Source organism: Diadema antillarum, unplaced genomic scaffold, assembly GCF_040938485.1.
Source record: "Diadema antillarum isolate AM-2024a unplaced genomic scaffold, OU_Dant_1.0 seq00000198_RagTag, whole genome shotgun sequence".
Lineage (NCBI taxonomy): Eukaryota > Metazoa > Echinodermata > Echinoidea > Diadematoida > Diadematidae > Diadema > Diadema antillarum.
In genome coordinates this window covers 394,914-411,504 of record NW_027271260.1, presented here as the reverse complement: position 1 = coordinate 411,504, position 16,591 = coordinate 394,914, and the positions used below count along the sequence as shown (strand labels likewise).

The following is a 16,591-nucleotide window of genomic DNA, read 5'->3' as shown; positions in this document are numbered from 1 at the left end:
GACGACTCAGCCCAATAAAGTCCATGGAGGTGGTATGAGCTAGCTGTCACCAGCAGTGAAGAAATGAGTGGAGACAGAAACCACGATAATGCCGATAACAATGTTGCCAAGATGTTCAGATATAAAAGGAAGGACCAGATCGTTGTAATCCACGAGTCGAGACGACTAGAACTTTCGCCGCACATACTGTACAATATGAATGGTCGTCCATTGAAACCTGCATGATCACTTTATCGCACGCGAGCGTATCGCTTTGCCATAGTTATGCACGGCGAGCATTATGTGCTGCTAGCCTTGTATACAAACGCTTGTGATAATTTTTTCAGTGTAAAAACATAGGAATACAATCGCGTATTCGGAGATAAAACACGCGAACGTTCGTAAATTTGCACTGGCTTTTTCTCGAAAATTCGGGTAAGCTGTACCCGATACTTCGTAAAAAATAGGGGTCTAATTCTCAAATGCTCCACCCGACCTTTCGTATATCAGGGCATATAATCTACGAAAGGTCGTGTATCGCGACCACCCGACCCGAACGCGATCACCCGATGAAACAAAGTAAGCCTATAGGGCTTTATAAAGCATTCAAAGACGTTATTGATACATATTTGTCTAAGTTATCATACCTTTTTGAGTTTCACAGAAATTGCCAAAATATCCATCAGGACAATAACAGACGGCTGTTCCCTCTTGGGTTTCACATATTCCACCGTTCTTACAGAATTCTGGACTGCACAGGTCTTGGGCTTGTTCACACTGGATGCCTGTGTAGCCCTCTTCACACTCGCAGTAAAATGATCCCAGTTTATTATGGCAGGAGCCATGCTGACAAGGGTTTGAAAGGCACTCGTTAATATCTGTAAGAGAGGATACACAACACACCTGATTGCTCACACATGTATCCCATGTTGTTGAGTATATGTGTTCAGTTGTGAGAAGATGAGACGTGACCTATAGATATTTCTTTGGCTAGTATCATCAGCCTTACATCAACAAATTCACTAGAGCTTTTAGCATAGATTTTAAAAACGTTCATCATAGGTAATACGATGTATTCTGTAAGGATATAAATTGACAGAAGGATTTTATGTTGGTATCATGATCGCTCAGAATGCAATTGATTCATTAGTTCATAATGCATATTCCAGGCGGCTGTCCTGACCATCTTAATTCCTATACATGTTAAAGTAATACAGAATGAATCCTGCTCACTATACATAATTACTCAGCAACAAGTCTTTAACTACTTGAAATTACTAAACTGCAACCTGAAACCTGTATCGTGGTAATATGCTAATTCATATCAAACTATTATCGGAAGATACACTTCTTATGAACGCTTATTTATACAATGTAAAAGCATTTCTCATAATTTAACGCATCATCATGTATCAATTTAAATGCAATCAAAATGCCTGAAATACGTCAAACAAGTTTGATCTAATGTAAAAAAGAAAAGGATGAATCTGACCAAAATCAGCTGTGTATTAATAGTCTTACCATCACAATGGGACGGTGATTCTAGCTGATTGGACGAGACATTGACATGTGAAGGCATGTCTGTCCATGACACCATGTCACCAAAGATGGCAGGCTGACATGATGACGCAAGGCCCTCCTGTTCAGCAACAGACAGTACTGAACTCCAGACGTTGTAGTTACTGATGGCGATGTAATCTGTCAATGTGTACCAAACAGACAATGTCAAAATTATTCTTCAGCTTACCATCATTCACTGCCACTTTCAACAGGCATTTTGAAAAGACAAAACTGATCAAAGAGTACATGATAAACCAATCCAACAATAAAACACAAATAGGAGAGCATCACTGTACATGAGAACAAGAGTCTAAGTTGGGCTCGAACGAACCAAAGTACAATAGATATTGAATGTGTCAATGGTCCTTTTCTAATTATTCCAAAATACATCAGACACGTTTTTTTTTTTTTTTTTTTTTTGCACAAGGTCACCAATTGCTATGACAGAAATGCCAGTAATAACAGATCAAATTGTTTTCCTACCTGTGTCGCCTATCATGTCTGCTCCAAACCAGATCCGTCCTCCAGAGCGGGCGTGCCCAATTGCCATGGTAACATTGCCTGATAGAGGCTCCTCTCTGTCCACTGAAAGAGTCCAGGAACTGGTCGGTGTGAATGTCCATGTGATAAGTATGTGATGCCATTTGGCGTCGCAGAGCGAAGTTCCAACGTTGTATGTTACGCTGGTAAGTAGAATGAGAAGATACAATTTGGGTCTTGTGATTGGTGTATAAAACAAATCATACATGAGGGATCCCTGGCAGAACTCTTGTTGTCTAGGTTTCATCAATCTCAACAGTAAATATGAAATGTGAACTTTGAATAATGACATTTCTGTAATTTTTCCTGAAGTGCTATTTGATGAATTAATCCTTAAACAATTTGTATACAATTAATGACATCTTTGAGTCTATTGTTGCCACAAGCGCAACATGGAAAGTGGTTAAGTACGTTTCATTAATTCTCGAAATTTGAGTCACATCCTCGCCGAATCTGCAGCTAAATGCAACAGGAAGGATAATGTTGAACAGTTCTATTAAAAGATGGTTTTAAACTATTTGGAAAAAATAAATCAAATTTTAACTACCGCATAATGGCTAAATAGTTATTGCAGTTCAACCATAGCAAATAGAAATAACTCTCACCAGGTAGTAATTTCCATATAAAACAGACTTGGATACATTGGGTTTCAGCATTCATTTCACACAAATAACAAACAATACCTTGCTCTCGTAATAGGCCATTCATAAGTTGATAACGTTAGAAACCTATAAGGTTCATGATATATTATGAAATATCTGAAATATATAGGAGTATCAGAGATCTGGAGACATTAACAATGACGAACATTAGATAGCTTGCTTGAACTGTGGATCTTTCGTGGCTTTCAACAACAAACAGCAACATTAACAGAAACAACAACAACAACGACAAAAGAAAACCAAGTTACCTTTCACTTGTTAGTTTTAAGTTGCAGATGTCATACACAGAACATTTCTTATCTTGGAAGTTGTAACTGAACAGACGGAAGTCTGGAATTACACGAAGGCTCCTTAACCAGACCGACAGTGTAAGTCTGCTCAGGTTATCTTGTTTGTTGCTAGTCATATTGACTATCTTGGATTGGCCAATAAACTCGAGATCAAAATCAGTCGGAAGAGCTGCAAAAAAAGAAAAAGAAAAAAGAAAAGAAAAGAAACGACCTGTCATACAGTCCAAGCAAAATACATTCCATGACTCAATGTAAGATTTAGTTGATTGATCATTTTAATAGCAGGTCGGCCTATACATACAGTATCTGTATTTCGATTTTTTTTTTATTTCTACCTAACAAAAGGCGATATATAAAGCATACAAACAAAAACGTAAATAAGTGTTAACACTATAAAGGATACAATGTATAGTACTACATGTTTGTGAGAATAAATGCACATTATCATAAAACAAACAATGCATACTGTGCAGAATAATATTAAGACATCTAATAAAACAGAAATGGATTGTTAAGAATAGGATGAGCTTATAGGATGAATCCGTGACACTATAGGATCATACAATTAATGAAATTTATATGGATATACATGTGTATATATATATATATATATATATATATATATATATATTATATACATATATATATATATCCTTTTTTTTATAAAGATATGTATGTATTAATCTTTTCTGTACAAAATCAGAGCAAATGTATTCTTAATACCAGTTTCACACTGTTGGCCAGTGTAGCCAGGAGCACACTGGCAGACAAACTGCAGGAATCCTTCCACACAGGTGCCTCCATTAAGACAGGGGTCACTTTCACACTCCATGCTCTCCTCTGCACAAGTGATCCCACTATAATGAAAGGGCAAATCAGAAAAATATTAAGCAAAACAAAACAAAGGTATTATTAAGTAGCTTTCAAACAACCTCCAACTTAATTTCTGAAATATTATGCAGTCTATGACTGCATTTATGTGTGTGTGTGTGTGTGTGTGTGTGTATGTGTGAAAGTACATGATCGTGCCTAATTTGACTACCTGACACTCTTGCGTAACTAAAGTAAGGGCCCCTGTGCCTCTTACTTTCTTACACTATATAAATACAAAACTTCTTCCCTCAGACCGTTTCTGTCATAAGCATTTATGCCATTCTAACATGTAGTTCTCTGAGCTGTGTCAATGAAGAAATCATGAGCTGTGTCGATGAAGAAATCAATTTGAAAACAGCAATCATCACTTTTATTACCTGAAGCCATCAGTGCATTTGCAAAGGAAGCCCGCGACTATGTCTTCACAAGTGCCTAGATTCTCACAGGGACTAGAAGCACACTCGTCGATATTTGTCTCGCATTGCTCTCCAGTGTAACCTGATGACGAAAGCAATCATATGACTGATTGATAAATTACCCTTCGTTATTATTAAGTGTTCTTGTAGCCATGATGAAAAGTCATGGGCATTAGGGTTGGGTTTGAACCAACGATCTCATGATTTCTAGACAGGCGTTGAATCCTCTAGACTACCGAGCTTTTGTTCGACAGTCGGTACTGCTTCTAATTAAAGGCCAGTATTATGCGTATGCAGTACTCCGGTATTCAGGACTGATTTAAGATGACTTTTCTCCTTTTTGGTTCATTATCTTGAGGCCACCAAGGTCGCGTTGTACATTATAATTATCTTTACAGACTTGTCAAATTATGGGTTTGTAGGGTCTGCGCTTAAAGGGAATGGCTAGTAACTGATCAGTGGGAATCAGTGGGAATGCTAGGGGATGATTGTTGTAATTTTTGTGAGATTCATTTAAGAGTAGATTATATATCTATTGCTGTGTGAAAATTATTTGCTTCAGAATGGTCTCATATTCAAGTAATGTGCAGTTTAATGCCCCGTCACTGTAAGGCATGCTAGTCTGGAAAATCGTGATGATTACTCATAAGCTGAATTAGACCTGTGCTTTCTGTCAGACGAGTGCTAAGTTACCACAATCCTATTGAACAATAAGAGTCTAATATAATATTTGTAAGCCGTTGGAGCTGCTTACCATTTGATGCTTTCATTGCAACAAATCTGAAATTTCTCACAGGAGGACAATGGATCCAATTCCTGACAACGCTTTTAGGCACAGAAAAAAAAATGTCTTTACAAGCATAAAAGAGGAATTATAGAGCATAAACGAAAATTAGTCATGAAGTTCGTTACATGCTAACCTAGTAACCGATTTGTTTCTTAGATCAAGAATGATTGCGTTGATATTTATTTCAATAGGCATGTCAGACTTTAATCAAAATGTTTATCTACCAAGAAATCTTGAAGACAACATTACTTCAAAAACGTGATGTTACACTAATGGGAATTGCTCTCGAGAAAACCGGAGCATGGCCCAAACGTGTCTCTTATCATACATGTCAGGACACCCCTGCAAACGCTAAAGGTGTCTCAAAAGCTGTACAAATCTAAAATGTCATCAATTTGAAACAATACGTATAGACTCACCATCTGAGCATTGGCAAGAGAATCTATCCACATCGTCAAGGCATGTAGCACCATGCAGGCACGGCTGGGAGAAACATTCATCCACGTTATGCTGACAGAATGAGCCACTGAACCCCGGCAGACACTGACATATGTACCCATTCACCTAAAAATATTATGAGTATTGAAAGAAGACTTGCATGTTATCATTTCTAGCTTAGAAGAGAAAGGAAAATGCTAAATCAGGTACGATGTTTATAGCATAGCTTACGTGGCGCAATAACATACGCTGCAATGCTTTGATATAATATAACATGATTTATAGTTAGTGTAGTATAATGTAATATATTATAATATAATGTGGTATGATATAAGATATAATATGATGTGATATAATACATGTATCATATTTTATAGTAGAATTTGATACTACAGAATAATATACAACATAGAATGATATCATAAGACAGGAAGGATACGTTTATGATCAGCACTATTATGAAGTCAAATGTGCTTTTTAATCAAGAACTAGGTAACGACAGACTTGGTAGATGGTGCACGTGCACCTTTGAAACCGTTTCATGAAATATTCAGAAATTTGTCGATCTTGAAAGTTCACCAAGTCTGTGGAAAGGAAACGAGCTGTGACAGGGGATACTCGGATCTCAGAGTTGATATTCAGTAATCTGACGCACAGTTTTGGTAGAATATTTAGACAATTTTCTGTCAATAAAACAAACAGAAATAGTTCTACGAACAACTTGTGAACATTCGTTCCTCTTACGAAGGGTATTAAATCCTGCAAAATCATAAAAGAGTGATTTTAAACCTACCCTCACACTCCTCCCCACCTTTAAACAAAAAGAGACGTTATAAGGTCGCAACAAAAGGGGGAAACCCTAGATTTATGAAAAACAACATCAACTGTATACTATGTCGGATGGTCAAAAAGCCTGTGCTATGCATTTACAAACCTGATCCACACAGGTACCTCCATTCTGACACTGGCGACCCCCACATTCGTTGACATCCTCCTCACACAATTCTCCCTGAAAACCGGTTAGACAAGTGCAAGCGATTCTACCATCCGGCGTCTCCCTACATCTCCCACCATTCAGACAAGGGTTGGAGGAGCATGCAGGTGTTTCTACCAGCTGGCAGAAGGGACCAAAGAACCCGGTCTCACAAATACAGTGGTAGCCGTTGATCTCATCATGACATGTGCCGTTGTTTTGACAATTGTGCTGTACACAGTCATCTGTATTGTTCTGTAGCAGAGAAAGTTTTATTTCTACCATGATTCATGGTTGACACACTCGAAGGTAAAGTACGAATAGGTAGCGTAATTACCAGTTATACCATAATTATCATTTACGGCCTTTTCGGCTAGTAATATTTACAATGTTGGGAATTCGTCAATTGAGAAATGGGATTCGTGAGTCCTGCTAAGGTTATTTCAGTAAGGACAACATGTACAATGTATCTCTATTCACTAACATTTATATTCCGCTTACTACTCTCCACACGGCTGAACTATAATTTTTTTTTTGTGTATGAAAATAGAGTGATATTCAAGACAACAAATATCTATTTCCGTAAAAATGAATAGATAACAATCTCTTCTTCAACGTTGTTGACACCTTGAATTGAAATACATCAATCAACACAGAACATGTATACAATTTTCAGCATTAAACTGCAGCTTTTTTTATCAAATTCACACCTATTTATATTCTTCTACAACTAAGTGCATTTTGATATAGTCACTGAAAACTATTTTTTTCTTCAGAATTTAAAGAAATTTCAGAAACATAAGCTATCTATTCCAAGTTCTAGATCATCGTGTCACTGCCGGCCATCAGGGATAGCCTGGTGTTAACGTTACTGCCTGTAAAGCATTAGACAAGATTTTAAAATCTCGCTCGCTTCACTTTTCCAAAATGTTTGTTAAAATTGAACGAAGCCAATGCCAAGCGATATCTCGCCTTCATATCGCAGTTTCTGAGCATAGTATATCAGTCTGAGCTGTGAATTTGTTGATCATAACTCAAGGCTATACCTAGTAAGTTATTGAGTACAGCACAATACGGTAAGTACTATTGACGACGCCGACAACGAAAACGTGACGTCTGTGTCTTACTTCTGCTACACAGTCGACACAAAATCAGGAGTGCGATCTTGAAGATTCAGCAGGTGACTTTGGAGAAAAGTAATTTTCTCTTTCAGTATCAATAAACCATTTTAAAAGAAAATTTCGGGGAGAGGAGTCTCCCGGGATTGGTGTTTTTTTAAATGATTTTTCTTCTAAGACCTCGTGTGATGCACCCCAGGATGTAGTCTCATCCATATCGTATCCAGTGGTCTCACCTCACAGTTTACCCCCTCGAAGCCAGGCGCACATTGACACAGGTAGGAGCCCGGTCGGTCCACACAGGTCCCCTTGTTGCGACACGGCCCCGACCTACACTCATTCACATCCACCTCACAGTGGACGCCAACAAAACCCTCACTACAGTGGCAGAGGTAGCCATCCACCATGTCTTCACAGTTGCCTTGGTAACAGGGGAAGCTGCTGCACTCATCAACATCAATTTCACATCTGTTCCCAGTATAGCCCGATAAGCAAGTGCAACTGAATGTAAACAGGCGAAAGGACACTCAAGACAAATATCCTGTAACACACTAAAAACCCTTCAAAACAATGATCAAATGTTATTTGTTGATCAAATTTACAAACTTGTCCCAAAGAGTGGTGACAAATATACAATTGACTAATCACCTTTAATGATATTTTATTATACATTTTGCTACAACACTGCACCGTGAGCTTAGAATTGTTTTATTCACCGTGTTCAACTACGTCATCATATGTGACCCTGCATCACAAAACAAACAAAAAGTCGTCGAGTAGATTCTGAAAGAACAGACTCTAAGCTTTAAAATTATGTATAATTCACTTCAAATGGACTCTCCTAACCTATCTAAATATTAGAAAGAAAGGACACACTGGAAGGTGTGAACTGAGAAAACAGGCTCTGAAGTACAGGGTGTATTCAAGCGTTTAATCTTTACCAAGCTGTGCTAGCTGTGGGATGAATGGAACAAAAACAGGATGTTGACCACCGGAGCAACAACGATGAAGGGATTATTAGACTAATCTGTAGTTGAGCATGCATCATAAGGACATTCTGTACATGCTTAATGCCAACTTCCATTGCAGTAGCATCATTCTTTTCAATGTTATTGGAGTTGAAAGTGAAGTGTATGGACAGGGTTTTTCAAAAATGATAACAGGGTTCTATGAGAAACATCTAACCACACTATTCCACCAAAAATTGTTCGAGAAAAAAAAATCTGAAAACACAAGTTCCTGTTTGTTTTATGATCCAAAACTTTAATATGATATGGAAAAAGGCTTGTTCTTTCAGAAAATATGAAAAACTCAAGTTTGGTTGGGTTGATCCATTTCACCTATTTTCAGTCCTCACACAAAATCACTGGGAGCGACTTTTTGTTCGTTTTGTGATGCACGGTCACATATGACTGCAGGTTGTTTAAAAAATAGGGAAGGGATGTAACCTTTCTTCATGAATTTCTTTTTGTACTTCTTTTTTAGTTGAGATTTGTATGTTCTTGTTCACTTTCTGCGGTGTTTTACCTTAATGGACAAATTTATCTACTGGTTTTTTTTTCAAAGGTCACTTTTAGGGAACTTGCAATTAATTTGGACGCAACTATTTCTGTAAGCGTCAATTTCGAACTGATTTCATGTTTCACATTAACAGATAGTCACATATCTTATTCTTAATTCACCCAAGAATACACAATAATCATAATTATTTTCATTCATAGTACTTTATGTCATGTTAGGTAAATTACAGTGTTGGCTGTCTTTCAATGGCAAAGTCGGAGTAGTCCAAATCTAAATACACTACGTAATAACTTTGCATATTTTTAAATGGTACCACGCTTTTCCTATCATCTGGGAATTAAAATCTGCTCTTTTGACAGTCAGTCTTATATAATGAAGGTACGAATATGAAAGTAGTGAAAAAATAAGCTTAGTGACTCTTTAAAAGTCTGTTAGGGAGTGAAAGACATGTAGACTCAAGCATGAATCAGTTTTCGTTTCAAAAAGTTATCTTGTACGTTAACCAAAATGGTGCAATGTTCTTTTAATAGCTGTGGATATGTATTTTAATGGAACTAGTGTCTAAATTCTGAATATTCAAAGAGCAGCTGCAATAGAAGAGAGCACTAAACTCACCTAGCCCCAGCAAGACTGTTGGTACATACACCATTATTTGAACAAGGCTCGTCAACACAGAAGTCTATAACTGCGTCACACAAGGTCCCCGAGTAACCTTGGTTACACTCGCAGACAAAGGAGTCCAAGCCATCTACACAAGTCCCATTGAAACACGGGCTGGAAAGGGTAGAATAACAAGTTTTGCTGAGTTATATGTGAGCCTAATTTTCGAATCCTGAAAATCAGTGTTGTCTGATACTTTATCATAATTACGAAATGGAAAGTTTACCTCGCATTTATACTAGCTGCTCTGAAAAACAATATATGCAATGCGCTAAGATGTAGCTGACGAACTTAGTCCTGAGCACCTATCAAACTTGTCGCTAAATTACAGGTCTTCATTCCTTATTTCCTTGTCCATATCACCCCAAGCATTTTATACGACTTTCTTCATGTATTTTGTCCACTATTTTCATGTTAATGTTTTCTTCTTCTCCTTTTCTTTCTTTTCTCTTTGTTGTGACTGTGTGCACGCACGCTTGCCCAGGTGCACTCGCGTGCTTGCAGTCAACAGTGTGAATGTAACTGATCGTGTTTGACTTTTTTTAGGGGGGATCTACCCCAGAAGCATCTGCTTTTTATGTAGGTTCCTGCTGCACATAATATTGATCATCTATTATGAATTTATCGTACTTCAGATTGATTTTAATTCACATTCTATCATATGATATCATTATAGTCTTTGTTATACTGAACTTACAAAATTTGTGTTACATTTAAGTGTCATGGGTGTATGTTGAAAATACAACACTCTACAATTTGAGAGGAAACTTCTAATTGAAATGAAAAATGAAATATGCAACGAGTAATAGCATTGATGATGACTTGTGACCATAAATAGCAAAGATAGTCAATCTTTTACCTTTACAAATTGTTTAGTGGGTAGACGAGGAAAAAAAATGACCTCTTGTTCCCTACAGTAATGAATGGCTGAGAAGAATGTTCATGGCATATCGTTTTTGGATATACAAAATTGTATCACCTAAAGACGATAAAACTATCATGACTACAATATTAAATTTTGATGAAAGAAATCATTACAACCTATATCTCTTTTACCTAGATAGGCACTCGTTGATGTTTTCATCACACAATATTCCAGCAAACCCAGGGGCACATTCACAAGAGAAGTTCCCCACCATGTCCAGGCAGGTTGACCCGTAAAAGCAGGGCTCACTGGCACACTCATTGATGTCCACTTCACAACTAGGACCTGTATAATACAGGGATACCGTGAAAAAAAAATCTTTACGTTGATCGTCCATCTGATATTCTGACATATGTTTGAAACTGACTTACGTTAATGACAGAAACAGCAACGAACAGTCTAATAGTTTCATCTACAGCTCATAGGAAATTACAATGTTAAGTGTACACACATACTGCTTGGATGTTAAGAAAAAAAACGTATATAGGAGATAATGTATAAATTTTGTTTAAGATATAATGTTCATGTATTTGTCTTTACAAGAACTCCCTCCTTTCTTCTCTTTCTTTTCATCTCTCCCGTCCTTATTTTTACTTCTTTGTCGCTTTTCATTCTGTCTTTCACAGTATTGCTCTCTTTTTGAATTCTGCTCTTCCTCTCGACACGTCCCTATCCTGGACAAATAAATGTATGTATCAAAATATCTGTGTCCCTTGTGTCAGTTTTGTATATACATGAATTATCGTGCAGTTCAGTAACCGACTGCAATACAATTGAAATAAAAACGTCGTTGAATTCAATTCACGTGACTCATTGGTTCATGATTTCATTCTAATGATGATCTCCCTAATGTACGTAAACTACGTAAACATGTTTTTTTTTTCACTAACTGTTTGAGATTGAAACCTTGGGTTCTGTTATATAAAAAAAATTATTGTATATTTTGTGTAATGCATATCTTTTTATCACGGGAATCTTTTAAACACAATAATGGTCCTTTGACCACACATGTAAATAATTCCATATGTCAAAAGTGATATGAACAAGCCAGTATCTGTTGCATCTCTGATAAGAGTAAACAATCTAAACATTGAATATATATTATGTATCTCTGTAGTGCCAGCTGCAAACCTTAGGTCGTGTAAAAAGCAAATTATAACTCCCGCTCCTAGTCCTACCTTGGAAACCACCGCGACACTGGCAAGAATACGAATCAATCCCGTTCACACAGGTTCCTCCGTTGAGACATCTGTCCCCCACTTCACAGAAGTCGGACACCTCGGAACAGTCCACACCCCGATATCCAGGGCGACAGATGCAATGGAATCCCCCAATCACCGACAGGCAAGTAGCATTGGCGCTGCATGGTTGGGTGGCACAGAGATCCACGTTTTCCTCACATGTTGGCCCTGGTCCAGCAAACGAGAAGCCGCAATGATTAAAAGTTAATTTGTGCTACATAAATGACACTGAAGCGGAACGTAACATGCTCGTGCATGGTTAAAGAACTCAGACGAATTTGGTGAAATATTGAGCGATTTGTGTGAACACCCAAATGTTTGGTGAAAATAAAGACGAAATAAGTGTGAATGGAATTTGTCATTTCCATTGTATGCATCATTATTTTGTTTTGTGCAGGAAACTTTGCTGGTATGAATCGTTATTGCTTACCCTTAAAACCGTCTGCGCATGTACAATTAAAGCTGTCAATCCCATTCACACAAGTCGCTCCGTTTGAGCAGGGGCCGGAGGCACAGTCATCCTGGCTGACCTCACAGTTACGACCCATGAACCCAGACTGACAAGTGCAGTTGAAGTCCAGTCCCGGATCCTCACCAAGCGAGCACACACCACCGTTCTGGCACGGCTCATCATCGCAAGCACTCTTCTCTCGTTCGCACTGCTCCCCGGCATATCCCGGGGGACACAGACACTCGTAGGTGTCACCGAGGTCAAAACATGTTCCGTTGTTGAAACAGGAGTGGCCGACACACAAGTCCATGTCTATTTCACACTGTTGACCGGTATACCCTACAAGTAAAAAGGAATGAAATATTGCATTCTGAAATGGAAAGAGCATCTTTTGAAGATTAAAATGCTTCTGAAGGAAAAGGAAAAGAAAAGCAAGTCCACGGAGGCTCTATTATCACCTGGACTGTACGATAAAACGATTCAACGACCCCTTGTTCAACTTCAAATGTAGGTCGATGCAGGTATGACCATGGAGCTGTGCCAAGTTTGTTTGTCTGCTTGGTTTTGTTGCATAGGTCTTGAGTCTATCACTACATCACACCATTCATTAATGCGGCCTCCTAGCGTCTACACAGTGGGCTCCCGTTATGACGAAGTCCTCGGGACGTGTACAGATTTCTTTCGGTTGTATCGAATTTTCGTTATAACCAAACAAATACAAAATAAAAGCAGAACGGACGGTTTTGCGGCCTGAATTTTTAATTCGTTGTAACCGGAATTTCGTTATTGCCGTGATTGTTATAACGGGAGCGCACTGTATCATCACTGTGATACTTTACAATGCGGAACAATACACTTATGATGCAATAAAAGAAAAAGAAATGTCATCATTCAAATTTGCCCACTCCTGGATCCGTCATGGAATTTGTCATCTCTCTCCTATGAATATCTACACACACAATCTCCAGGGTGCCTAATTACTTACATCTGACATCAGTGTATTGGATCCTTGGGGTATTGCCGTACAATTCTTAAAATTAGTTTTTTTTTTCCCCTGTTGCTGTAATGAACCCACGCTATCTACCTTGGGGAGTGTCTAGACTCTAGACACTGCAGATTCTTCTGTACTTACTCCAGTTCCGGAGATTGAAATCGTTTAAATGACACCTTTTCTTTGGTCATTCGGACCATTGCTGCGAATTCTGGGGGTTACCTGAATCATCTTTACTTACAACTTTGCTTCTCTACCCCGAAAACGATTCCTCTAAAAAGATTGTGAAAGTCTGACCATGCATACTTAAAAAGAACATGAGAACGTCTACAATCGCTTGGGTCCAAGCCCAAAGTACGCCCCTGGTGTATATTAGGGCCTCCACTGCCACATTGATAAACTATGCACAATGTCTCTTGGTATCTGAAATGAAATCTAGTCACTTGTAGGCACCTTGGTGTTCACTTGAATCTTTTGAATCACTTGTCATTTCCCATCTGTCATGATGATTTCTGCTAAATTCTATTAGAATTGGACATCGGATTTTAGTGGATATAGAAATACATACTTAAGAAAAAAAAACACATAAAAGATTATGTGGAGATGACACAAAAGCCTAACCCTAACCCATTACGAATATGAGCTAAAGGTTGATATTCAGGAAGAACGAATGAGCTCTGACCTATACCCTCACAATTAATTGCTATGTTTTTCCTCATACATGTTATAATAATATCATTTCCTCCTTGGAATTACTCCGTACAAAATAATAGTTATTGAGCCCATTCTACCAAATTTCAGAAAAATGCTCCTTACCATGAGTGCAAGCACAGCTAAAACCATCGACTTCATCAATACAGATTCCTCCATTCCTACATGGCTGACTCTGACACTCGTTGATATTTCGCGAGCAGTTTACACCTGAAAAGCCTGACGCACAGTCACATTCGTACCCCGGAACCTCGCCTGGCATCTCTCGACAGGTGCCACCATTATGGCAGGGGCTTGCAAGGCACAGCTGCGTTTGAAGATGACAGCGGCTGCCATAATAACCTTCCAAGCACTGGCATTCGATATCGGTGGCTGAGGCGATACACTTCCCATCGTTCAGACAATAATTGTTGTCGCAAATATTTATGCTTCCCTCACAGTTAGTCCCTGTATGGGAGATAACAAAATCTGTGAAGATGATAGTAGTCACCTATCAGAGTCTTTCTCTGAGGAAGCTAAGCTTCTCCGGTAATCCCAATTCGTTCGAAGGGAATTAGATTTTCCTTAAAGTAAATGATGAGGCATAGTTATTATTTGATTCAAGAAATCAAAAACCATCCTTATAGAGATAACACATTAGAGGGTTTAAAATTGTGAAGTCATAGGTCTTAATTCCATACCGTTAAAGCCCTCTGGACAGGTGCAGGAGTAGCCGTTGATCTGATCGATGCAAGTACCCCCTCGCTGGCACGGCTGTAGCAAAGCGCACTCGTCTATATCCACTTCACAGGTCACGCCCTCAAAGCCAGGTGCACAGTTACACCGGAAGCTGTCCACAAGGTCAACGCAAGTAGAGCCATTGTGGCATGGCTCAGAAGCGCAGTCATCTTGGTCTGTATACGAGAAAGTGAGTGTAAATTTGTCTATCTTTGACAACTAGTATGTGTGCTCAACAAGCAAATCAATCTTCGGAGGAAAAAAAAAGAGAGAAAATGCAAGTAGGGTAGCAATATACCTTTGCCTATTTTTCTGCATTTCTTTCAGATAGGAGTCTCCTGAAAATTCCTAAGGATACAAAGGTATAAACATCACTGCAGGATTTATAATTAAATTATGTGCATATAGGAGTAAGGAAGAAAAACGAAACCATAGATACCATTTACAACATTTTCTGTATGTATCTATACTGCTTATACTGAAGAGGAAAAATGGTATGGCTATTTCTGGCTATTTCTACTGTCACCAATTAATGAAATGAATGAATGAACCTAGTGTAATGTAATGAACAACTTGAAACCACTTGAGTAAGTAGAAATATCACAAAATCAAATATTATGACTTTCCGAGATGGCTATATTTTCGTAATCATATTTACACGTAAATCAGCACTATCAAAGGTATTAGCCCACATTTGTAAACCTGCAGCAATTGGTCTCATAGTTAGCATGGAGTTTGGGTATGATTGCAGTAACACCTGTGCAAAATTTCGTTCCAATTATACTTTCATTAAAAAAAATGAAAATGCACCGTATGCATGCGTATAACGCTCGCTAGCTCCGGTCCACGTACGTTGGGGAGACCGGGTCTAGTTGTTACAATTTTCACATTTTTAGGTCTGTACAAAAAACGAATAGAGGAATCGGCTTCATTTTTGCTTTGAGGATACCTTATTTCCTCCTTTAATTAAAAACAGTACAAACTTTGGAAGTCCAGATAACATAAACAAGATATTACGTAATCAATAAACACAAAATTTTGTAACAACTTTCCCCGATGTTGGGGTAAGTTGTTACAGCACATGGGGTACTTTGTTACACCGTAGAAAGTCAACTCAAATCGGGTAATGCAGATCTGACGTGTTAGGTAATTCTTAATATTAACCTGTCTGGGTGTGCATGTTAGCCTATGCTGGGGTATATGTGTGTGTTGGGTGTGTGTGTGTGTGTGTGTGTGTGTGTGTGTGTGTGTGTGTATAACCATAGATTCAATTGAAAGTGCATTGGGGTAAGTTGTTATACCACTCGATTCTCCAGACGGGTCAAGTTGTTGTAACAACTTGCCCAGTGCGTTTTCAAAAACTTTTCACACGTGTGGCCAATAAACAATCAAACATCACGTGTTGATAATTTCACCAAAAGACAGCCAAAACACGTTTCTTTCAACCACATACTCATCACTTACTGGAGAAGAATGGATTTGGTGTAATAAAGAAAAATCGAATTTTCAAAATTTTACTCGGAGAGGTAAAAAAGTGTTTTTTGGACCTATACCTTCTACATGATGTGACGTCCAGGCAACGCCAGATTTCGCATGCAGAGATCGTTGGCTATACGTTTTGATTTGATATTACTTGTAACGCCCTCTTTTGATCATAATAGAGAAAATGACAGTGTAACAACTTGCCCGTGTAACAACTAGACCCGGTCTCCCCTACTACATGCATGCGATACATGTG

The 16,591-nt window shown here is 38.3% G+C and overlaps 1 protein-coding gene across 1 annotated transcript in view; it reads right to left on the bottom strand.

Moving 5' to 3' along the window:
- LOC139728782 (uncharacterized) overlaps positions 1–16,591 on the bottom strand; it is a 97,230-nt gene that overhangs the window by 13,319 nt on the left and 67,320 nt on the right. The window contains exons 33-47 of the mRNA XM_071639723.1: positions 14,817–15,029; positions 14,242–14,583; positions 12,414–12,773; positions 11,921–12,151; positions 10,874–11,027; positions 9,773–9,931; positions 7,873–8,137; positions 6,480–6,773; positions 5,527–5,671; positions 4,282–4,402; positions 3,755–3,888; positions 2,990–3,200; positions 2,023–2,222; positions 1,501–1,677; positions 627–857 (exon numbers count right to left, since the gene is read on the bottom strand). Coding sequence (XP_071495824.1) covers positions 627–857; positions 1,501–1,677; positions 2,023–2,222; positions 2,990–3,200; positions 3,755–3,888; positions 4,282–4,402; positions 5,527–5,671; positions 6,480–6,773; positions 7,873–8,137; positions 9,773–9,931; positions 10,874–11,027; positions 11,921–12,151; positions 12,414–12,773; positions 14,242–14,583; positions 14,817–15,029 — 3,237 coding nt within the window. The remainder of the gene's footprint in view (positions 1–626; positions 858–1,500; positions 1,678–2,022; positions 2,223–2,989; positions 3,201–3,754; positions 3,889–4,281; positions 4,403–5,526; positions 5,672–6,479; positions 6,774–7,872; positions 8,138–9,772; positions 9,932–10,873; positions 11,028–11,920; positions 12,152–12,413; positions 12,774–14,241; positions 14,584–14,816; positions 15,030–16,591) is intronic.